This window comes from Myodes glareolus, chromosome 7 (genome assembly GCF_982192425.1).
Source record: "Myodes glareolus chromosome 7, mMyoGla1.1, whole genome shotgun sequence".
Classification (NCBI taxonomy): domain Eukaryota; kingdom Metazoa; phylum Chordata; class Mammalia; order Rodentia; family Cricetidae; genus Myodes; species Myodes glareolus.
Genome location: NC_142032.1, coordinates 20,824,264 through 20,850,058, shown reverse-complemented (window position 1 = coordinate 20,850,058; position 25,795 = coordinate 20,824,264). Strand labels below are relative to the sequence as shown.

The following is a 25,795-nucleotide window of genomic DNA, read 5'->3' as shown; positions in this document are numbered from 1 at the left end:
GTGGTGCACGCCTTTAATCCCAGCACTCAAGAGACAGAGGCAGGTGGATCTCTGTGAGTTTGAGGCCAGCCTAAACTACAAGAGCTAGTTCAAAAAAAAAAAAAGTTAAGAACTTTCTTTTGCTTTATTTTTATTTTTTTAATTTGTTTGGTTGGTTTTATCGTTTTGGTTTTCTAAAACAGGGTCTCATTATGTAGGTTCAGCTGGCCTGGAACTCAAAGAGATTCTCTTGCCTCTGCCTCTTGAGAGATGCCTTCGCCTAGTTTCTAATTAACTCCAGATGCTTGCAGTCTGGTCAGAACCGAGAAGGGGAGTGGCTGACCACCCCATCACACCCTGCAAACTCTGTCTTCAAGTGTATGAAGCAGCACAAAGCGGTGGCCAACAGTGTTCCAAGCCAACATCCTGCCCTACCTGCTTCCAGGAACAAATAAAGATGCTATAATTAGCTGATGTCTGAAAAACTACACCACAAGCATGGTCTGTTACATGCTTAGAAATGATTCTTGATTTGGGCTATAAACATGTCTCCAGTGTACACCACCTGCATCTCGTTTATATTTGCTAGTAGCTTAGAAATGTAGCATTGCAGCCACTGGGTCCTTGGAAAGCATGAAAGATGACCTCGAACCTGGTTCTGACTCCCAGTCCTAAATGCATAGACTCAAATGAAGCTGTTCACTACCGCTAGCTGGGGCAGGAGGAGTCTGGCTGCCAATGGTGGGACTTCAAGGTAGAGTTTCGGTCTACTCCCCACAGTTTCCTGGCAAGCGCTGAGATGCCTCTCCATTCTCGTCACCACCCACAGAGCTTTCTTAGCCCCTGCTCACCCACTTTGGTTAATGAATGTTGAATTTCCCATCCAACTAACCCCTTTCACTTACAGAACTCCCAAAAAGAGTAACAGTGTGCGCAGATGGCTAAGTGACCAGCTACTTCCAGTCATCAGCGGTCACCACACTGTTGGTGAGGGTCGGTGGGCTGCCAGGTTCTTACCTCTAAATACGGTTCTGGGATTAAAGTTGGGAAAGGGAAGAGGCGAGGATTGTTTATTGGTGTTAGTTAACGACGGTGATATCACTCATCGTGTTCTTCACCTTCATCATCCCCCTCCCATCCTCATGATGCCAAAAAGTACAGTGTAGAGTCCTGAGGACACATTCTCAAGTCTCAATACATTTATGGAGCTACTCTAGCTCCCTGGAAACAAGGAGAAAGAAGAAGAGGAGGAGAAGAAGAGGAAGAGAGGAAGGGAGGGAAGGAGAGATCCCGTCTTCCTCCAGTCTCTAGGTCCGCAGTGTTACCGACTCTCGGAACCTGGCTGACTTACCTGTTGTATCCAGCCTGCTTTGCCATCTAGGTGCTGTGCACCAGTTGCAGATTCCTGAGATTGTCTGGCTGCACAACACATCTGGATTTGCAGAACTAGACAAAAAGTTCTGGGTAGAATCCCTGAAAGTCTCTTTCAGCTCACACAGGCAAGGAACCTGTTCTGTTTTGTTTTGTTTTTCCTACACTTACCGGGTAGTCCACTTGGTCCTCTTTAAGACAGTTAGGGTTCAGAATCATGGGGTCGGACAGGTGGAGAGGGAACCTCAGGTCTCTCTGGCCTTTACACAAATGTGCCCCCAAAGAATCAGTCTACATAAACTGTGCAAAGTGATAGCTTTGGATTTTTGGTTTTGTTTCTTCAAGCGAAGAATGACAGCTCTTCTCTTCTCTACCCCGCCCCACCTGCCTTTAGCTGGAACAAAAATAGCCCCGCCGCGGAGGCTACCATGACAACCAGAGCGCATGCTCACCCTGTCCACTGAGGATAGAGCTGCCTACTGCTCTCCAGGCCCTCAGCCCTCTGGAGTTGGGGCCAGGGTCCTCCAGTCTCCCAAGTTCAGCCCTCAGGAAGCATTCCTAAGTAGTAGGGTCGAGTTGCTCCCTCCTCATCCAAGAGTTGAGGTTTATCCGAAATTCTCTCCCTACCCAGTGCCTATGAACTCTTTTATATTTACTCTTTTCAATGTTCTTAGGCACCTGAGACAGAGGTGACCATTTCTACTTGGCAGATGAAGCAAGGGAGGCAGAGGCATGAGGTTCTGCCTGGCCGTGGGTCACGAGCTGCTGGTTTAACAGTGGGGTGGCTCTCAGAAGTCAGGGTTCCCAGCTTCAGGCCCCGCTGACAGAAAGGCAGGAGGCAAGGCGCAGGCAGCTACTCCGAAAATGTAACCCCAACAGTCCAACAGATTGAGGGAGCTGATGCTGAGCCACAGCCCGCTGTTCCCTGGTGTGAGCCTGGGTAGGGGGAAGGGGAGAAATCGGCTTCCCCTTCCTAAACAAACAGGTTCATAAGCGCCAGTCTCTGTCTCAGACTTGCCATCTCTCAGGTGGCTTTAATCAGTCACAGACAATCCCAAAGACCCAAGGAAAGCCTTCACTGCCCTTAACTAAAGTCCTTGCCAAGGTCCGAAAGAGGAAGCACCCCAGTGACCAGCCCTGGGAGGAAGCCCCTCCACAGAGGCAAGGGCTGGAGGCCCTCGGGCCCCTGTTTCATTGTTCAGGAAACCCCAGTGTTGCTCACAAAGCTGGAGGCGCCACAGGCGCCCCCAGCCCCCAACCCCCACCCTAGAGGCTTCCTCTTTCTTCATCTGTTTCCGACACTTATAAATGTGCTTCCTCTCTCTATGTAAATTTGGCTCAAAAGGCACAACGAAGGCTTGTAATGAGGCCATTAATAACTGGTCTTTTAACAGGCTCTTCTTGGCTTCCTGGTACAAGAATCAATTCTAATCTAAACAAACAGTGATGTCGGGATTTACTGGTGTAGGGACAGACAAATGGGCTTTGTTTGGAGCAGGCTGTGTGGTTTATTAGTTTCACCCCGATGAAGTGAAGGCCAAAAACAAGCCTTGATAATAAAATAAAGCTTAGATACTTGAGATTAAAATCCTGTTCCTTTTGCACCTCCACAACCCAGTGGAGAAACTTCCGGAAAGTGGCAGGCAACATTTACTCCCCGCCTCTGCTGACCCCTAGCATTCGCTGAGGACTGGTTGGCCGCTTTCACTTTCCATTTCTAAGGAGGGCCTTTCTGTCGTTCCTTCTTGTCTGAAAAGTTGGTTTCGCTTAGTAACATGGTCAAGGTGAAGTGTGATGTTTCTTGGTAACAGGATTAAAGAAACACAAATTGAAACGGCCTTCAAATTCTGCTTTAAGGGCTGGTGAGACACTTGGCTGGTAAAGGGGCTTGGTTCTACCTGAGCGGCTGAGTTCAATCCCTAGGACCCACATAGTAACAGAGAAATGACTTCTGAGAGTTGGACTATCATATGCACATGGTATCACATGACCCTCCACCCCCACCCTGACCTCTCTCTCTCTCTCTCTCTCTCTCTCTCTCTCTCTCTCTCTCATGCACGCACGCCGCCATCACCACCACCACCACCAACAACAACAACAACAATAACAATTAAACATTTTCAAACTTTCAAGTTAAAACTGTAACTCCTTTAACCGAAGATCTGTTAGCTGTCCCCTACATAAAACCTGGGCTATTGAGACCAAGGTTCTAAAGACTTACTGTTCCCACCACCACCACCACCAAGTACACATGGTTACTTACCAAGGGACTCGGGAAAAGTCATTCACCTAAGTCACAGAAGCCTGGACTCAAGTCCTGCCTGGCATTTACTAGCTGAATTTTCCTAAGCTCCAGCTTTTTCTCTTTCAGAGACTTTTTATGACCACCTGACCCACCTCAAGCCTTCTATGGATGAAGTGATAAACATCCAGAAGCTCTGAAAAACCTGGAAAGTGCTTGACCAAGTTAAAGCAATTAGTGCTGTTTATCTGGTGTCCAAATTGCTCTTCTTTGAGAGTAGATTCCCTGGCATTCATTCGTCTTCATGTCCCCAGAGCCGAGAATATAGTGAGAAATCAATAAATGCTTCTTGCATGAATGGATGAATCGATGGATGAGATAAGACGAGCCATCTAAATTACTAGCAGGGAAACCACCACCTCCATCTCGGGGAGGGTGACTGCAGGGCCATGAGGCCCTGAGGCTTTAAAGACAGAACATGGAGAGAAATAGGAAACTATTCGGTCCCCTAATTTACACCAGCAGGTTGAGCCAAGAAGCCCTGAAAACTTGGCATGGTACTGTAGGGTAGGTCAGGTCTTCTGAGAAGCAAAGGTTGCCTGGAACAGAAAAGGGGGAAGGAGGCAAGGAGAACCTTGAGCCCAAGTCCAAATGAAGGAGATGGGAAAGCAAGGCTGGTGTGGTGCACTCGGCCACTGCACTGAAGAAAGTTCTGCAAGCGTGTCATGACAGCGCAGACCAGCACTGGCCGCTGGAGATGCTGTACCTTCTGGAAAGGGGCCTGCTACAGCATGTACCCTGCCATGGTCAGTCACTGGATAAAAGAGACCAGCCTTTGGTCAAATGCCATGACGGGTGTGGAGTGATGTTCTGGGTCCTTGGACAGTTCCACTCTGGGCAGCGGGAGGCCTGCAAGGCACCTTCTCAAACCCATCACTTGTGTGGCAGTACTTTAGAGCATGGGGTTTCGTTAGCAGCTGGTCACCTTGAGAAAGTTATTTAATTCTAAAATGGAGATAATAATTGCTAATTCTCAGGATCGTTATTGTTGATCCCTGTTCACTGTAAACTGGATGCTCAATTTAAAGACAGCTGCCGTCTATCTGATCATTATTTTCATCATCACTATGAGCGAAAGGCTTCTACTAGCAATTGAGACCTGAAGACAACCCTACTGTTACACCCCAGTGTTAGTCTTGCGAGGCCACCATAGAGGAATGGATCACAGCCCAAAAAAACCTTTGGCTTGGCAGTATTACAGCTCAAATAACCAAACCAGTTTGTCTAATAAACGAAATGCCAAGGGGACTTTCCCAATTTGGTTATTTCCTGGAGGGGCCGCCAGGATGACTTAAGCTACCAGAATCTACCTGCAGCCACAGTGTCCTCTCCCCTTCTTCTTGTCCCAGTGAGTCTGGAGAGCTTCACTCTGTCTTTACCAGTGGTGAGACCGCTGTCTGTCCTTGTAAGGACATGCTAGCAGGAATCCTTTTACTAGAAAGGATCATCTCTGGGCCATGTGAGACAAGGCTCCTATCAGGGGCCTGGATGCCTGTGACCCTAACTGTTTTAAGTTACTGGTTTGGGTTTTTTGTTTGTTTGTTTTGGTGAGGGGGTTAAAGCAAAGTCTTGCTATGTAACCCTAGGTACTTTGAACTTGCTACATGGACAGAACTGGTCTCGAACTTAGAACAGTCCTCCTGCCTCTCCTTCCCAAATGCTGGAACTAAAGGAGCGAACAAACACATCTGGCTTGTTTTGGAGGGGAGGGGGATTATATTAAATGTGGTCAGCTTTCTTCGCCCGGCTACTGCCGACCATTGATCCCTATATCTTATTAGAATCACGCAGTGTCCCCTCAATGGACCATGAGTGATGATAGGTTTAAAGACCCCACCTGAGCATCTCAGGCCTTCGCAGACTTGCCAGTGCTCACACCAAAACAGCCAGAGGAAGGGGATATGTCTGAGCGATTTTATAAAAGGGGCCATGGGCGTATTCTGAGTCGGTGGCAGCAATGACCAAGACCTAACAAAGAAAAGATCCCAAATTGAACACTGTGTACCTGTCTCTTCCACTGCTGCAGGAAATCTTTTCATTGATCCAGTCTCCAGTCTCCAAAGGGTCACCAAACACACACCATGATTTCCTGGGGTTTGGCCTTTGCAGGAATGACTTTCAGTTTTCCTGACAGATAAGTCCCAAACTAAACTGAAAAGAACATTGATTTTGTTTAATAATTAACAACAGTGTTGGTCAGACTGTCTCTTCCAAAATAAGTATTTCCATTGCAGGGACTTTTTCAACACTCGGTCTGTCTCATTTATTTCTGTCTGGGGTTGGCAGCTCACTGCACAGCACAAAGAACTGGTTGACTGAAGCCTCCCAATAGCCAAACTGGGCCTTCCCACCAGAGGAAAGCAAGTTGAAGTTGAGTGGAAACCCTAAGGGCTGCCTACCTGGCCTTGCACTGAGCTTGTCTCTATGCACAGGGGCCTCCTCTACACGGGTCCTGCATAGGAAAGCTAGAAAGGGGCTGGTGCAATCAGACAGCTGACATGCCAGTGTTCAGGAGACAGTGACAATCACCAGGGAGAAACCACCTTCTGTCCTCCTTACACACAACATTTATGAGGTTAGCAATTAGCTTGGTCATATCACAACAGTCTCCTGTTTGTTTATTCTCTTTCACCAGTGGAAAAGGCAACTGTGTTTTGTTTCTTTGCAAATCCAAATTCTTTAAGATAACCTGGGCACATGGTGGTGGTGCATGCCTTTAATACCAGCACTGGTGAGGCAGAGGCAGGTGGATTTCTGTGAGTTTGAGGCCAGCCTGGTCTACATAGAAAGTTCCAGGACAATCAGAGCTATATTACAGAGATAGTCTGTTTCAAAAAAAAAAGAGAGAAGAGAAAAGAAAAGAAAAGAAAGATGTGGGAGGGGCTGGAGAGGTGGCTCAGCTATTAAGAGCACTGACTGTTCTTCCAGAGGCTCCAGGTTCAATTCCCAGCACTCACATGACAGCTCACACCTGTCTGTGACTCCAGGATCCAACACCTTCATAAAGATGTACATACAGGCAAAACATCAACAAAATTAGAAAAGAAAAAAAAAAGACCAGGTGGACAATGAAATTTACTTTCTCGGGCCATGTCCAGCCCACACTCAGAGTCCATTGGCCTTGCCAACCATGTTCTCAGTAAGCATGAACGTGAGGTGTTTGCCCTCCTGCAAACACTTCTTCCCAACAGCCTGGTAAGGTCATGCGTGGTCCATGATACAACATGGCAGAACACATGTTCTGGTTTCTGGTCACAATCATGAGGACAAAGTTTCAGCTGTCACTTTGTCAATAAAATCCAGGACCCACCAGAAGCTGCTCAGCACTGAATGAGGATAAGGGAGCATCTCCCGTAGTAATGGTCTCCTCAGAGAGAGGAGAGGACCTGCAGAGGTGCTGCCACGTGGTGAACCACAGTGAAGATGTGCGGTACCTATAGCACAGCCACCATCATGCTAGCATCTCACACTCTAAAATAAAAAGGTGTTTTCATGTGAGCTATGGGAGGGTCCATGCGTCAACGTGGACGTGAGCAGAAACGTGTCTCTGTGGGAGTCCTGACACCCTCCTCATCTGTCTGTCTGTCCCTCGGCCTCCGGGCTCCTTTTCTAGGATACGGGTCCTTTGTGCAGCACCTTCTGCCAACCCAGCGGTCGCAATGTTTATTTCCCATGTGTCTAGAGCTCAGCATCTTCCAGCAATGTGGGCACAAGACACAGAGCCCGGAATGGGGAAGAGGAGATTGGGGCCACACAACGCTGGCCGGACTCCCCCACCTCCACACTCTGCCAATAAAAGCTTTATCTCAGTTATTATTTAAAAATAATGCAAATGCCTGGGAAATGTTCCATTTCGTTCTCTTTCACACGTTAGTAAGAATTATTTTTGAGTCTTAGATCACCAAAGAGCCTTTCCAATCATTTAGAATCAAATTACATTCAATAAAGGATTTTTAAAAAAAAATCAGAGTGAGACTCTATTTGAATATTATAACAAGAAGTCTCCTCAGCTGGCGCGTTTCCGATGACCTGTGATCACACCCTTATCTACAGCTCATCCCTGTGGAGTCTGTTAAGATGGCTCTGCTGCCAGTAAGACAAATCTCAATGCAAATGTCTTACATGAAGACATCCACTCCTCAGAACAGAGTCCTGCAGTCAGGAGGCCTGAGGGCTGTAAGGACTCACACCATCACCAACATCTTTCCAGTTCATCTTCAGCATGAACCCCATGCTCAGGCTGACAGAGGGTGGCAGCTGTGGCAGCTATAGACGCAAGAAGGTCCAGAGCAAACCATCCCCGCAGTCATGGACTAAGTCTCCCCCTTGCTTTGATTCAGCTCATGTGTCATGCACAGTAACAGTTGCGGGAGAATCCCATGAAGCATCAACCCCGTACTCAGACCACATAAAACCCAGGGAACGCCGGCCAGTGACAACTCCAGTAGGCTAGAACCTTCCCCTCGGACAGAGAAGACTGCCACCGCCCTTGCCAGAAAGCGGTCCTTACTCCCTGCTTGTCCCTCTCTGGACACACTCTAGTCAGTCAGTTTCCTCCTAAAACGATGGCACCTGAAACACCATTCTTGGTAGAATATAGTAGACTGTGGTAGCCTGAAAAAGCTAGTAAGACTACAATATTACAGGATTTGGAAATATATTTTTATTATATCATGTTCTTATTTCTTTGTAAATAAGTAGTTAACCTCACAGTCTGTTTTCATAGGTGAGTGCCACGTGGGATTTCCTCAGACCTCACTCGTTTAACTGGTTTCGTGAACTTGAAAGCAGAGCTTAGGATCGATTGAACTAGACCAGGATCATTTAAATAATACTTCTGTTCCTTCATGTAGTTACTACCCAGTCACCTACACATCTGAGCCATCTTTAAATTCATACTAACTTTTTCAGGCTACCATAATAGATGCCACAGGTTTGAGTGGAATAAATGACAGTCACAGAGTCTCTCGTGACTCGAAAGCTGCAAGTCCAAAGCTAAGGTATCCATGGAATCAGATCCCACTGGGTCTCTGTCCTTGGTTTGCAGGTGACAGTTGCCTTCTGTACCCTCCAATGGTCTTTCTTCTGTGTGCTTGTGTCTGTTCTAACTCTCTCTTCTTGAAAGGACACCAGTCACAAGGGCTAAGGACTTCTCCTTGCAACTCTATCTTACCACATTTGTTCTTCACACTCTGGAGTTGTGTGGTTTTTGTCTCTAGCGTATGCATAGAGGGGAAGCGGGCTCACAGATGAGACCATAGCAATGTGGTGTCTGGCCTCCAGGTTTGTCTTAGAGTAAAGAAAACCTGAGTACAGAGTCTAAGGCCTGAGCCTCCTGCTTCCCTCGAGACTCCTTTAGAGGTGGCCATCCAGCCCGGGCTATGCTGAGATCAGCATATATTGACGCTTAGGAGAGCGTTGATGAGAAACAACATTCTAGAAGCTAAGTGAGCTTGAAAGGGGCTATTTAGGGTGTTCACATATTCCCATGGTCCAAGTGGATGATTCTAGACTCCAGGTGGTCAAGTCTGGTGGCTCCTGTGCAGATGAGTCATAGTGGAGAACATTAAATGAAAACATAAATATAACCTAAGGGGAGGCAAACCCATTGCTTCCAAGTTTCACTTAGGACACAACAGCAGCATTGCTCGTGAGACACTAAACGTCACCTTGAGTCCCCAATCATGGATGGACCATAGGAGTCTTCACTGCCTTGCTCTGTGGCTAACCTGATGGGCAGTGATGACTTGCTGGCATTTTGCCCAGGAACTTGAAGGTTTCTGTTGGTGTGGTCAATGGAAGCAACTGCTACAGTATACTTTCTCACTCTGTCTGAAACACACACCTACGCACATGTCTACACACAGGTGCGCTACAAAGCAACCACGTGTAAACACGGAAGAGCTCAGGAGACAGCACTGAAGGCATTGAAATGAACACCTGTTCAGATTTGAGAGGCGTTTTTGCTCCTTAGCATTAATCTTTGACTGCACTCTCGCTGGGTACTGAGAGGTGGAGCCTATTCTCTGGGTGCATTTGGAGCTCTGGCAACCAGGCTGCGGTAGCCTGGCATCACGAGCCTCTCACTGGAGTTTTCCTAATCCTGGTAAGAGAAAGGCTCTGAGCTGAAGGCTCTGTTAGGACCACCCTGTCCATCTCCTCCATGTGATCCTCCACGCCGCTGTCCCATGCACCAAATCCATCCCAAGAGTCAAGGAAACCTGGTACACAAATTCATCTTTGCAAGAGCCACCTTGTTCTTCCCAAACCTCTCTGATTAATTTCCTCAGTGAAATAATCGTCCAGGAAGGACAGAAGCACACCTTTTTCATTGGTCTATTTTGTTATTGCCGCACCTAATTAGTTATTCTATGCTGAGTTACACAGGTGGGCACGGGGCTCAATGGCCCTTTTGTTCTTTTTAAAAAGTTTTCTCCATTAAAAGATGTCCTCTAGCTATTTCACCAACTGACACCCAGCCTTGCCTCTGGTCTCTAATCAAAACCTGAGCACCAGTTTTACATACATAAACTGACATTTACATTCAATCATCACCATAGCAACCATCACACAGAATTAGATACAACTTTCCTCCTCTAATATAATCTATTTCTGAAAAGAAAAAAAACTGCATTCATTTTAATGACAAATCCAAGCTATCAAAAGATAGCAAAAACCTATTTAGAAAAAAAATACTGAAATAGAGGGTAATGAGGTTTAAAAGCTAGATTTGATTTCTAAGCCCTCTACACCAGTCATTATTTCCTTAGACTGGAGAAGGTACACTGTGAAAGTTCAGAAGATCTGGTCTCACTGTAGAAATTGCTGAGATCAAACAAGGCCAGACTCACAAGTGTGACAACTGTCCTCCCTAAGGTGCCCCCAAGGCAGGACTCCAAAGTAGGACAGAAAATTCCGTTAATTTCAAGGAGCTACATTTACCAAGTTGAAACAAAAGCAAACAAAAGGTTAAGTTTGGCCATCCGTGTGTAATAGGGAAATGCCTTGAAATCTCTAGGATTCACCTACTCACTGAAGAGGGGCTATTCAACTGCTCATACAGCACAAGCCTTGGTGGGAACATGCAAGACTACCCAAGAAATCCTACTGTCTTGTCAGCGAGTAGAAGAAAGACACAGATATTTACAGATACTAGGAATACATGCTCTAAGTAGAAAAAGATCAGCAAAGGTACCTTTCAAAAATATTCCCATGACCAATAAAAACATACTCTACCAATACTAGCACCACTAGCAAAGGAATGACCACCCACCCATCTCGACACCTAGCTCCCTACTGCTGTCTGAAAATTAAGACAATGAAATTCAGTCATTTTTACTAAGCCAAGTAACTTGATCTTACTTATAAACTAGCATGTGGTGTTCTCTGACAGCCCAGCTATTCATTCGTTCGGTATTTAGAGAGCACTGGGGGCCTCTAGACCTGCGTCTAATGCAAAGAAGAGATTTCAGTGAAGACGTCTTCTAACTCATCATATGGCAAGTGTTTTGCACTAAATGTCACAGAAAGTTTAACACATTTCCTCTAAATAAATATTCAAGGTTTTCTGTCTACATAGGAGATAACGCCAGTCACAATGCCGTGCCGTTCATTTTAATGACCTCAGCCTAGACACCAGAACAAACCTAGAAGCTGGTAATTAACGCTTCCGTTCATCAGATGTAATAGACCTTTGCAGAAGACACTGGAGATTTCTGAAAACGCCCTTCACTGAAACTTCACCACTTTGGAGAAAACAACCGAATCCCACCCTTAAAAACCTGACCATCAGAGATTGTGAAGCCCAAGAGGGCAGGTATTAAAGAGTCTCACTCTCTTCATACAAAAGCTGACTAGTTAGACAATGTGAGGAAGAAGGGCCTTGTTTTCAGATGTCTGCCAAAATATCTGATATGTCTAGACGTGAGAAATCGTGTTATTACATACCTGTGTGTAAGCAATGTATGCTCTTTCCTCTTAGGTGTCCATAGAGTGAATCTCTTGCGCCTGTCAGAGCCAAGGCTCTGTCTCGGCTCAGTGAGAAAAAATACTTTGATTCATTAACGAAATCTGACCTGGCGCCAGAAGACTACCCCATACGGTGTGTCCACCATACGAGATAGTCTAGACCACGGTTGGGGCCAGGGGTAACCTATGTGCCAATGAGCTACTGAGAAGGATGCATATTAGTGATCAGAGAGAAAACGCCAGTGCCCTCAAAGACCCATGAACTTTTGTCAACAATCTTAAAGGCTCTGAGAACAGCTGGCAAAATTCAAGACAAAGCAATTGCCTTCTAAATAACTGTGAGAGGTGAAACCCATTCCAAAACATTCCATACTGGGAAAAATGCATCAAGACACATAAGAGGGGGTGGTCATGTGACTGGACATACCACTTAGCCAATTAGAAGCCAATCCAAGTATGAAGCAAAAAGCCTTTTGTAAGAGCTGCAGTGTCTAAACAGTATACACACTGCAGCCTACACTGGAGATTTCACCTCCACTCTTTGCCTTTCTTTTAGCAAGGCTGTAGGAAGATCACAGCCTTCTGCCGTAGCCTCCTGACAGTGATGCGGATGTGTGGCTTTTGTGGTCAAAAGGAGCAAAGAATGTCATATTGAGCATCTGAGAGCTGAAGACTTACTGCTTTTGAAAAAACACAAATAAATATATCCACAAAAGCCACAAAAGCCAGCTTGTAAGTTACTTACATCTTGCTTTTTCTCAGAGTTTCTTAGATGACCAGGGTCAAATCTCAAGCAAGCCTCACGTGCTCTCTGGTTGGTCATCCTGGTGGTCATCCAATTAGAGCAACACAAACAGATCACAGGATGTGAACCGAGTAAAGAGAATGCACTCCTCATCCCTCCCCTAATTCGGAGGGCGGGCTTGCGGTCAGGCCCACCCAGGTAGAAAGGGCGGTGACCACCACATCTGTTCCGAGGGTCTGATGCCAAGCTGCCCTGGTGCCACCTCTACAGCTGAGCTGGCAGCAAATGATGGTCTTCTGCACTGAAAATGACAGCATCTCCTTTTGTCCCCATCACAGCTAGAACTGTCACAGCACAGGGCAGCATGTGAGACTGTGCCCATTGCTGAACTAGCTGCTAGAGCCCAAATGTGCCCAAATGCTAACTTAGCTCGAAGAAGCCTTTTTTAAAAAGTATTTATTTACTTATGTTTATGTATGTATGTGTATGTGCATGCATGTGCAGGGACATTGGATCCCCTAGAACTAGAGTTATAGGTGGTTGCGTGTGAGCAGCCATGTGGGTGCTGTGATCCAAATCCCTGTCCTCTGCAAGATTATCCATCTCTCCAGCCCAGCTCTGAGGATTCCTGACAGCAACTGCTGTGCTTGCTGCGGAATCTGCCATTCCTCCGCAGCACCGCACTGCACACATCTCTACTGGGCTCTCTGAGTGGGTGTTATATAATAAATATACATTAACAAGAGGGCAGCAGGATCACGGGAGCACATCTGAAGCTGCTTCTGATTCTTTATTTAGACTGTTCGTGTTCCCAGGGTATTTCTTTTCTCAGTAAGTCGGGGTGTCGGCTGTTGGTGGAAATGTGTGACAGATAATGACTGTAACCCTGAGGAGAGAGTAATTTAATCACTCTGCTCTAAAGCAGCTTTGACTGAAAGTCACTATCAATCTGTGTGCTAACCAAACTGTACTTCCTAGGAGCTCCAAGTGCTCTCACTGAGCTAGGCACAACAGAGAAGCCCACGGGACAACGTGCTGGCGCTGCTCCTCCAGGGCGCTGCTCCTCCAGAGCATACAGTCTAGCTGGAGAACCAAGCTGGAATTCCGTGGGAGTGCATGTTCCGTGAGGATAGCCATTCTTAGGGTCTACAGGAAGTCAGAAAAAGAAAACCCACCAGTAGGAGAATGTGGAGTAGGGCTAGGGAGGCGGCTTGGCAGTGGAGTGTTTGCCTAGCATGTGCAACAGTCTGACTTTGATCACCCAAACCACAAATATTAACAATAGCAGTAACTTAAAAAAAATCAGAAGGTTTTAGATACATAGTAACGAGCAGAATGAAAACAAAAAAGACACAAATTTCCCCACCCTCTTTTCTTTCCCGATTCATGCTTTACATGTGTAAGTGCATGCGTGAGTGTGTGTGTGTGTGTGTGTGTGTGTGTGTGTGTGTGTGTGTGTGTAGAAGAGATCATAGAATCCCCTGGTTTTGGAATTACAGATAGTTCTGAGCCATGCCATACGTGTTCTTGGTACTGAATTTCAGATCCCCTAAAGAGCAGGAAGTACTCAAGTGCTGAGCAATCTCTCCAGCCTCTTGGCGACATGGTACCGTTTGTCATCGTCTGTAAAAGCACCCATGGTTTTCATACTATTCATCTCACCACCCTTAGCACAGCGTGCTGCCTGACCAGGGTCAAATCTAGTCCTCACATTTGTTGCTTTGCAATGCATGGTCATCTAGTCAAGCTAAGGACTGTCATGCCTTTGTGAAAGGCAGGCCCGTTCTTGCCCTCTTAGCCATTCTTTCCTAATTTTTTAAATTTGTATTACATTTATTTGTTTGTTTGTTTGTTTGCTTATTTATTTATTTAAAGTGTGTGTGTGTGTGTGTGTACAACTCACAAGAGTAAATTCTCTCCTTCTCAGGCTTGACAGTCAATGCCTTTACCAGCTGAACCATCTCTTCAACCCCATCTTCCTTTCTAAACCACACCTTGAATCTACTCATCATCCCTTGCTTCATCCCATCAATGTTTTATGCAGAAACACAAGAGAGGTGTCTTGGTAGGCAATGGTTGGGAGGCTACTGAGAGCTGTTTGGAACAGACATTATGAGAAAACAGGAGTGGATCAGGGATAAGAATTCGCTGGAAGAAACCTTGCAGGATCACATATGATGTAGATGGGCCTTCTGTTATGTGTTATTTTCATTGGTTAATAAAGAGACTGCCTTGGCCCTTTGATAGGACAGAAAATTAGGTAGGCGGAGTAAACAGAACAGAATGCTGGGAAGAGGGCAATGAGGCAGATGCCATGGAGCCAGCCACCAGGTCAGACATGCTGAATCTTTTCCAGTAAGCCACCACCTCGTGGTGCTACACAGATTATTAGAGATGGGTTAATCAAGATGTGAGAGTTAGCCAGTAACTAACTCTCTAGAGATAATGGGCCAGGCAGTATTTAAATGAATACAACTTATGTGTTGTTATTTCTGGGGCTAAGCTAGCCGTTCGGGAGCCGGGCGGGATGAAAAGCAGGCCTGCCCGCAGCTCCTCACTACACACATACATTGTTTTCTCTTTGTTTACAAGCCAGGAAGATATTGCTAGTTGAGGGACACACAACACCGCCACCTGTCCCATGAACACTTCATGGCATTGCCACTGTGCATTGTAGGACCAACCCTGCCTGTCAAGAGCTTTTGTTCCCTCTAACTGGCCTCTTTCTCACCCACACTGAAGATGGGCCTCCCGTAAACACCCCTTCACGGTTCATCAACACTGATCAGAGAGGGGGTTGCTGATAACAATCAAAGGGCTAGAAGATGTCAGAGGAACTCAGCAGCTGATGTTACTGTCATAAAGCATTCACACACCCATGGAAAATACTGTACTGTCTCACCAGAAAATCTGATATGGAATCCATTTATTTTTAAATAAATAGACAAAAATTTCTTCATGTGATCAAACCCAGTATGTTGGTCAGTAATATGTATGTATTGTGGAAGGATTAGATCAAGTTAATAGCAGATGTACCACCCTAACCAACTCTCATTTAAGTAGGATGTATAGCCATTTAGTTCTCTACTTGCAGTTAATCTTGAATGAAAGACCATGGGCCATTCCTCTAGCTGACAGTTCCTCCAAATGCCATCTTGGTCTAAACCCAATGCTTTATTAAAATTAAAACAACAAGAACAACAGAAACTCCACATATGTTCTTCCTTTACCCTCCCAGAATTCTGTCTTCAGCTCCCCCTGACTCTAACCCCTAACCTGCCCTGGGAGCCCGACAACATGATGCCTGCTCCTCCATTAGCTCCTGCAGATGCTTTGGGAATTCTGTCTGCTTGAGTTCCTCTCTCTGAAGACAGCAAAGTGTAGCCCATAGGACTGAGTTCAGGGTGGAGGGCCTGGCTTCTGCCCATCTATCTCCCCACTCCTCCTCTCCTGGGAATGGCCACTCTAGATAGATTACAGTAGGAGTCTGTATATATTATTGGCGAGGCTGGTTTTAGCATCTGGCCACTGTTCTGAAGAGAGACTGGAGACTTCACGCAGTACACCACCTTGCCAAGGAACATTGAGCTTGTGGTCACCTCGAACCTCCAGATCTTCTTCACGTAGTTCCTGGAAGCCAGCCTTTCCCTTTATCAGACCACAGTGGTGCAGTGGGTTTGTTCAGGAGTTTTCTGTGAGTGTCAGAGGACCTCAACTTTTGGCCTGGGGATGCTGTTTCAACCTGTTGAGACTATTTCTCTTCAGAACTCCATCACCAGTAGCAGAATTTCCAACCGATCTCTCAAGTGGAATGAATCACCCATGTGTTAGGATGTTGTCCTTTAATTCTTTGCTGAATGAAATGATGTTTGGTGTTCTGAGCCATACAAGTGGCTTCCAACTCTGGCAACCTTGCAATTTCTTAAGTATCTCTATTCCAATGCCCTGTAGTCAGCATGGCATTAAGAAGCCATAAATAAAATAATAAATAATAATAAACATAAAATAATTTACTAGCAAAATCAGCTCATTTTCAAAATTGGTCCCTACTTGAATACCTCTCATAGGTTAACCCATTTTTTAAAATGTATCATTCATTTCCTTATTTGGGGAGTGGTGTATGGCACGTTACTGAGGCATGTACGAAGAGGTCAGAGGACAACCTACAGGAGATGGTTCTCTCCTTCTACCACGAGGGTTCCAGGGGAGGAACACAAGATGAAGGGGGTTTGATGGCAAGCATCTTCACAAGCTGAGCAACTTCAGCAGCTCTGCTTGGTCACTTCTGGTGCATCCTCACGTGCAGAGTAACCCCATAAGCTCTGCTTGGCCAGTTCTGATGCATCCTCATGCACTGAGCAACCCATAAGCTCTGCTTGGTCAGTTCTGATGCATCTTCACACGCTGAGCAACCCCAGCAGTTTTGCTTGGTCAGTTCTGATGCATATACTCATGCATATAATAATTTTAATACTTGCTCTCTATCAGACTTAAGATTTTTTTCCACAATAAAATATAAATGCAAAGCCATTTGATTTTACAAGAAATTCCAGATGTTGCAAAAGAAGCAGATGGAAGTATCAAGCTGATGGAAGTGATGTTTGGAAACTGCTGGATCTAATCAGGAGTGATGGTGTATGCCTATCACCCCAATTCTACGCAGATGGAGGCAAAAGACCAAGAGTTCAGAGTTATTCTTTCCTACATAGTGAGTTCAAGACCAGTATAGACTACAAGGAAACCTTCTAGTGTGTGTGTGTGCGCACACACACACACACACACACACACACACACAGAAGTGACACTAAAGCACTGTCATTGAAGACTGTACCTTCTGAACAAACCAAAACTAATAGGAACACATTCTAATGGTGACCAGAACTGAACACAGTGGTACATGCCTTGGATCCCCGATGTTAGCAGGCTGAGGCAGGAGCGTTAAGAGTTCAGGACCTGCTTGGACTATTAAGCAAGACTGCCTCAAAATAAACAAATGACAAGAATACACACAATGATAGAGATGAGGCACTGGAAAAAACTGAGGAAGTTGAACATGCTGTGAATTATATTTCAAAAGTTATTCTAAAAAGTGAATTTGATCTAAGGAAAACTATATTGTTCTAGCAAAAAAACAGTACCAGAAAAATTCAGAAAGATCTATCCAAGCCCCCCGCATGAGGCACAGCAAACAGTTGGTTCTGTCTTGGTGTGCTCTACAGAATTAAGACCAGGTTTAATTTTGACTTTTTGGTTTCCTTTTAAAAATGAAAGTCTTGATCAAATTATTTTTAGTGTGTGTGTGTATGTGTGTATGTGTGTGTGTGTACACTCATGTTTGTCATATATGTGTAGATGTCAGAGGACAACTTTCAGTGTCTGCCCTCCTCCCACCAGTAAGCACCTTTACCTCCAAGCTGTCTCACCAATCCAACCCGAATCAAACATTTTCAAATTTCCTATTTTTTGTTTGTTTATTGGTTATTTTGAGAGAGGGTCTCATTATATAGCTCAGTCTGGTCTGTAACTCACCATATAGCCCAAGCTGACCTCAGATTCTCATTCCTCCTGCTTCAGCCTTCTAGGTCCTGGGGCTTCTACAGGCCTGTGCCATACCTGCACAGTGCAATTTTAACTTTTTTCTTAGTTCTAAAGGTTAAATCAAGGGCCTTACACATATCAGAAAACATTCCGACTATGGAGTCAAGCCTTTCCCGTGAATTTAAGTACACGCCTTTTAGCTACCCACTCTCCAGGAAAAGCTGGCTTCGGGATGAGCACCCCCAAGCCCGTATTGCTGCCCCCCCCCGCTGTAGATTTAGCCACACCCCCTGTCCTGTCTCCTGCGGAAACAAAGAAAAGGTTTTGCCCTTCTGATTGTTCCAATGCAGGCCTTCAAAAATCTCAAGAGAGGTCTCATGTTTCAGAAACAGCATTCACCATGACAAAGTCATATCTGCTAGTAACATCTCGTCTGACAGAACTTGAAATTCCCCTCATTCCATTCAGTAGTTCAACAACGTATGGGGGGCTCGCAATGTGGCAAGGACTGTTTTACCTCTTGGAGTTAGTGAACTGTTGTGGGAGTAACTTCCGCTGCCTCAACCAATAGTCGCTGAAATATGAGCCCACAGTGCAGCGGGGAGCGACTTCCGCTCCGTCAGCCAATAGCTGCTGAAATACCAGCCCACTGGGGCGTGGTATATTTCTCTTTTAAAAAGAGAAGCAGATCCGGATCGGGCTCTCTTGGTTCCGGCTCTTGGTTCCGGTGCTTGCTCCCGGCTCCTGCTCCCGGCTCCTGCCCCAGCGACTAGGCTCCCTTCCTGACGGTTTATGGTGTATGTAAGTTTTTCCCCCCAAAATAAATAACCCCTTAAAACATAACTGGTGTGGGATTGATTCGCTGATAGTGAACTAAGCCCTGGTTCTCCTGAGATTTACTTAATGAATAGTACAGAAATTAAAAACAAACTTTATAAGTAAATGAATAGATGTAAGAATGAATGAATGAATGAATAAATGGATGTATGGATGGATGAATGGATAGATGGTTAGGTGGGTGGACGGATGGATGAGTGGATGAATGGATGGCGGAATGGATGGATGGATAATGGATTGTGGATGGTTAGATAGATGATGGATGAATAGATGGATCGATGGATGTGTGGATGGATAAATGGATGGATGGATGAGTGGACGAATGGATGGATGAGTGGATGGATGGATGGATGGATGGATGGATGGATGGATGGATGGATGGATGGTGAGTGGGTGGGTGGTGTGGGTAGATGGATGGATGAATGGGTAGATGAGTGAATGGGTAGATGGATGAGTGAATGGATGGGAGTATGAGAAGACAGATGAGTGGGTAGATGGATGTCTAGGTAGGTGGATGTCTAGATGACCAAATGGGTAGGTGGGTGAATGGCTGAATGGATGGACAGCTAGGTGGCAGGAAGGATAGACGGCTGGCTGAATGACTGAGTGACTGAATGACTAGGTGGCTAGATGAATAACTATACTTAGTCTTGTTCCTTTGCCTCCCACTAAAATGGCAAACAGTTTTTCAGTTAAGTAAAACAGTTAAGGGCAGAATAGTCTCTTCTCTGATGTGAAAATATCTGTGGTGAGCCTGCACGGGCTTGTTTTTTGAACTTTCTCCTCTGGGCTTTTGTTTAGCTTGCCTTCAGCTAAAACCACCAGGTCCTACAAATACTGCTCTGGAAACAGACTCTTATTTTTAATGGTTCCATCATTTTTCTTGGATTTTTACATTGACTCTAATTGATTTTCTTTTTGCATGCATTAATTTTCTACTTAATCTTTGGTTCATTTTTCCAAATAGCACACATGTAGATAAACTAGAGATTGTTCAAGCTGTGGGCCTATGTCAGTATGCACATAGCAGCATCCCTGCAGTCTAGAAACAAGCAAGATACTAGCTTAAAACAGAGTGCCTGAGGGATGCTACTCTACTGTTATACTGTTCTAATCACTATTCTGAGAAAATGATTACCCTGAGAGCCGTGATTAACTCTGGGTTGCCACTAATGACCCTGAGCAGAACATCTACAGTAAATATAAGCCAGGCCCATTCTCCTTTTTAAGGATGGATGCTCAAAGCACACATCCTTCCCTTAAAAGATGAAGTAAGAAACTATTCTAAAAGACTTCCAGGAAGGTTAGAACACCTTCCTGAGTTACAGGGAGCCTTCTGACTTCTCTTGGCGGTTGGTTAGTGTGTCAGTGGCTGTTGAATGCCCTTCTCCTGGTATGACACAAGAACTCCATTAGGACAGGATTTGAATCTCACTCTTTGAGCAAGTTCCTTTTGGATCTTATGTGATACCTCACCCATGAGAGTCATTCCATAAAGTTCAATGGTATCGTTTGGATAGAACTATAAACGATCTCCTTTCTGCCCCTCATTCCAAGAGTAAAGGAATCTAAGCCATCTGCATCCTACTTTGCTCAAAGAATTGAGACAGGTGACTCTGGAGTTTTCTTCTCTGTTGTTCATATTCTGTCTTTCCACCCTGCTTGCTCTACTTCTCAGTTTTCCCACCAGAAACTCTAAAGTTTGATGCCTTCCAGAATATGGGCAATGTCTAGTTACCCAAACAACCTTGACCACAGGGAGAACTGAAGCAATGAAACATTTAGGATTTATATAATCCATGAGGACTCAGAATTCCAAATGACTTCAAAATAAAAATAAACCTTTAGACTGCCAGATTAAGGCACAATAGTTTCAGTACTGGTTGCTTCCTAAAAGACATCTTACAAAAGTATAAACCACATCTGGAAACCTCTGGAAACAAACCAAGGCTTTGACAAATACATCAGAACATGAAAGGGGGTTTGGGTCAGAATAAGTAATACGTTGGCTAGTCTGGGGATATCAGGTGGAAATATCCCCACATTTTATATGATCAAAAACCATATCAACAGCTGATCAGTGGTGGCACATGCCTTTAATCCCAGAACTTTGGAGGCAGAGGCAGGAAGATCTCTGAGTTCGAGGCCAGCCTTGTCTAAAAAGTGAGTCCAGGATAGCCAGGACTACACAGAGAAACCCCATCTCAAAAAAAAACCAACACCCTATACATACATCGTTATTTTTAATGCATGTCCTATTTGACTACAGGTACAGTTTCCACCATTAGCTCCACATGTAAGTGGAAAGTTATTTTAGTCTAATTTAAAGTAGAGCACTTTCATTTCATCATAGGCCTCCTTCTCTATTTCCTGTGTTATCAGATGTTCACGAAAGAACCCACAGGCTGCTTGTGAAACCAGCACCTTGTTGGACAAAATGTGCAGGCTCTCCCACATTATTTTATATAAGATCCTAATACAACTATAACTGTGAAAAGTTTGGGAAGGTCATACACATTCAGATGACAAATTCCAAATGGTCTTTCAAAAAAAAATAAAGCAAAATTAAGCCAGTTCTAGAAGTTTCTTCCAAATTACAGATACCTTCATTTTAATGATCCCTTTTTTGAAAAAAAAAAAGGCACAATTTAATCTCGGCTACTTATGGATCTGCATACATCCCAGTGGACTTCAGATTGCTTTCCTCGGTTCTTTTATGGGATAAGAAGTTCTACCTACTTGCATATAGGCACAAGATAAAATGAATGTATTCTACAGACCTATTTAGCTTTGGATAAACTGTTATAAACATCTGGATTGTATGTCCCGAGACAGACCATTCCACAGCAATGGTCAACAATGCAAAAGCCACCAGCAACATGGGCCCTGCGGTAGGACGCACATGGGGAAATCTTCCTCTTCAACTGGAATGCTCAAAATGAGACCAAGGGTACCACAAACAGCCTCATACTGGTTTTCACCAACCCACCCAGCCATCGGTCCTTCCACCACTCATCAGGCACATACATGTATGAACATGTATAAAACATCATCTGTAGAGACTATTAATTTTTATTAAGCATGAAAAAGTAAAACCAGAAAGTCCCCATCTGTCCTTCTTCCTCAATACAAAAGACGCCATTTTCCTCAATTACTGACTATATTCATTTTTCTGTGTCTTGTATGCAAGCTGCCTTTTGTTCAAGTTTACATTTTGTAAATTGTTAAAACAGATCGTTTTCTGCCCAAAAGTCCATATGACAAGCTTAAATGTGGTTGTAGTGATTTTCTCTAAATAGGCAAGTCTAGAGTCATTCACAGCATTAAACCATCCTATTTGGGGGCCTCTCAGCCATGCTCCTGGTCATGTGACTGACTGGTGGAAACTGAATTGAAAAGCTGTGAACCGATAACGGAGGAAACTAACAGAACTAACAGAACTGCTCTGTCATGCTCACTTGCCCTCATTTCCCCTGTCCCCATCATCATCCTAAGAACCCGCGTGTGTGTATCTTCCCACAGAACATAGGGGAAAAAAAGGGAAATGTCAGCTGCACAAGCCCTACCATCCCGTATGATAAAGGTGTGATGCTACCATCTAAGATTGAGCTGCTAATGTCCATAAACTGAAAGCAATCTGAAAGTGACTTAGAAGTCACTTCAGGCTTTGCTTAAGCCCTGCTGTAAAGAATGTCTTCTCGAAATGAATGCACTGTAAATGTACTTGATGGCATTTAGAAAAGTCTCACTTTGAGACATAGCAATGGAAGAGAAAATATGTAAAATGCTATGGAACCAAAATCGTGGGATTTCATGGCTATAAGTGTCTGAGGTGCCAACTCATAGCTCTATACCACCCCCACCCTAGAATTTTAAAGAGGACAGGAAGAGGTCCAGAGTAGCCAACTGACTTGCCAGCTGCAGCTAGTGTCCATCTATGCACTTTAGGAGTCCCCACAGAGATTGCAACAACCTAAGAGGTCATCAGTACAAACATAACAAGACTCAGATCCTACTGACTCTCCTAGAAACAGCCGTTCCCTCTTCACAGGCGTGGGCCACGCCAGGTGAGCGACATTGCAGACTTGGCAGCAATGGCGCAAACCAACGCTATGTCACTTCCTCTTACCAGAAGACCTGTCTGGGGAAAAGGCCAAAGGGGTTTTCACAAGGAACTCAATCTTCAGTTCAGCCTACTTGGAACAGAGGACAAAAACCCAATACCTTCCTCTACATACACAAAATCCCCAAGATCATCATTGTTTGCTCAAAGGTTCCTAACTGAAAGGAAATCATAAACATAGAAAAAAATAGAACATTGGGAAAACATCTACAGCAAAAGTTCAAAATGCCTTCCGTCTACCCAAGAGTACCCTTCTGGTACAGTTTCTTGTGTATCTTTCTAGAAAGAAACTAAGAGCATGTCCTCACAGATGCGCGTATCAGCATGGATAAGTACTCCTTTTAAATGTCTAACTAAGATTATAGAGGCACACTTTTCTGTCTTTGTTTCTCCCTTTAATCAGTTTTATTGGTTTCCATATCAGCATGAAGAGAGCTGTCCGGGTTTTGGTGGAGTCTGCAGCAGTCTGCCTCACTGACAGACAATAACCTACTCGGCCAGGACCCGACCCAAGCATAATTTCCTGAAGGGCAATCAAGTGCCCCAGTGTGGTTCAGTCTTCACGAAGGCTGCCAGGAGCTCCGTCTCACCAGTGCCCTCTTCTGGCCTCCTCACACCCTACACTCACATACACAGACACAGAAATTATACACATCATTTGAAATAATTTCAAAACTATAGGAAGTTTCAAAATTGGGGAGGGGGACTTACTGAGAAAGAACACACACACACAAAAAGAGACCAGAGAGAAAAGAAGAGGATAAAGAAGAGAACCATACAACATGACACAGCAGCTGGCGGGTACTCATCAAAAACTCCTCAGTGACTGACAGAACTGATAAATAATTGAAGGAGCTACAGTAGACATGTTTTAAAGCACATGACATGTGATTCATCTCTCCTGCTCCCTAAGTGGCTCTTATACTTAATGTCTATTAAAATAAAAATAGACTGAGCTAAATAAGTCCAAAGATTAATTTTGTCTATCTTTTTACAGCAATTTTTTTTCTAACAGCAACTACTAGAAAATTTCCCATTTTCCATGCAGCATGCACTGTGTGTATCTTAGACCGTGCTGGGATGTAGACACAGGGCAGCAGGTCTCACCTGACCTCAGCATGGGGCTCTGGGAGCAGCCTAACAAGCACCATCAGAGGAAAGATTGACCCTGCCAGCTGGATAAAGAAGTAGCTAGATGCCAGACGGTAATGGTGCACACCTCTAACCCTAGTACTTGAGAAGCAGAGGCAGGGGGATCTCTGTGAGTTTGAGACCAGTCTAGTCTACAGTGAGTTCTAGGGCAGGACAGGTTCCAAAGCTGCAGAGAAACCCTGCCTCAAAAACCCAAGAGAAAAAAAGAAAGGAAGGGAGGGGAGGAGGGAGAGAGGGAGGGAGGGAGGGGGGAGAGGACGAGAGAGAGAGAGAAAGAGAGAGGGGGAAGGAAGGAGAGAAAGGGGGGAGAGAGAAAAAGAAAGAAAGAAAGAAAGAAAGAAAGAAAGAAAGAAAGAAAGAAAGAAAGAAAGAAAGAAAGAAGACACCAGACTACAGACCAGACATCCCTGACCCTGATCTTCTACAGATGAAAAAGCTGTGACCTTGAGCAAGGCATGGTGTTTCTGGGACCTTGCTTCTGTCATCTTGAAGATGAAGATGATATCAGCATTGCCTCATAGGGAAACCACAGGGATCAAACAAAGTGATGTCTAGAGGAGGGCATCTCAGAAATAGGAGACTGTGGATCCCTCCTGAGTTCTACTAACAATGGTCCCAGGGGAAACAAGAATCAAAATACATACTGAAACAACATAGGAAGAAATGAGTGGGTAAAATGCCTACATCTAAGCGGAGTATGGTGGCGCCGACCTTTAATCCAAGCACTTGGGATACAAAAGCAGACAGATCTCTGTGAACTGGAGGCCAACCTGCTCTAGATACTAAGTTGTAAACCGACCAGGTCTATATAGTGAGACCCTCTCCATAACGCAAGCAAGCAAACAAATAAACAAACAAAATCCCTGCCTGATGACACCATTCCCGCCTACGTTAATTTACACAGACAGGTGGAAGCTTGAGATTCCTACCCTAGAAGCCTTCAGGAACCCCACACTACCTTCCCACAGCAGCCCACCAATCGCTCTCAACCGAAAGGCACACAGAAACTCTCTCTGAAAGAGCACAGACATCTGAGTGAACAGAGAGGTGAAGGGTGAAGTCCGTTGGGCAGCGAGCTGATAGAGCAAAGTGGGGGGGGGGGGTGAGGGGACACCCTTACCACCCCCTGCCCCTGGAGTTCACAACTTTGTGGGGAAATCTGGAGTTCCAATCTGGGACTCGGAAATTCCATGAGCACTGGCCTTTCCTTGGGCATGAGTCTTTACTAACTGTTCCAGGTACGCTTGGCAGTAAGTCGCGTAGTTTGGAGAGCAAACAGTGGCCCTGGTTTCACCGGACGGTCGAGGGCTTGTCAGGGGAAATCATAATGACATTCGGACAGACTGTAGCTTTGTGGTGGCCCCAGAAAGATTTCGCTCTCCCAGCCGGGGCACCTCCTTCCCCAAAGCACAGATCGTTTCAAAGGGGAAAGTATGAAGAAAGCACCTGCGGGGGGTGGGGAGTGTGAGGCTCTGGCAAGGAGCTGGCTGCAGAGTCATCTAAACCACGGCCCAGAAAGATCGAGATTGAAAGTCCACAGCCGCACAGGACCGTGGGACAAAACGTGTCCAATCCACCAGATCTCAAGCCAGCTCCAACCCCTCCGCCTCAAGGAAGCCCAGAAGTCATCCATAACTTACCATCCACGATGCCACCACACAGAGCGAGCTCAGCTACTTCCCCTTCTCTGAGAGGGTCTGACTTCTCTGAGGGCCTGTGCCAATAAGTTACAGCCAAACTCTGAGCCCCTGGGACTGCTGCCCCGTGACTTCCCGGAACA

At 45.2% G+C, this 25,795-nt stretch overlaps 1 protein-coding gene across 2 annotated transcripts in view; it reads right to left on the bottom strand.

Moving 5' to 3' along the window:
- Positions 1-25,795, bottom strand: part of Pik3ap1 (phosphoinositide-3-kinase adaptor protein 1) — a 115,156-nt gene that overhangs the window by 72,653 nt on the left and 16,708 nt on the right. The window contains exon 1 of one of the 2 annotated variants that reach the window (XM_048452867.3): positions 5,658-5,794. The exons of the other annotated variant lie outside the window; for it this stretch is intronic. Coding sequence (XP_048308824.3) covers positions 5,658-5,691 — 34 coding nt within the window. The 5' untranslated portion in view covers positions 5,692-5,794. Of the gene's footprint in view, positions 1-5,657; positions 5,795-25,795 lie in introns of those variants that run through there. 2 annotated transcript variants of the gene reach the window in all.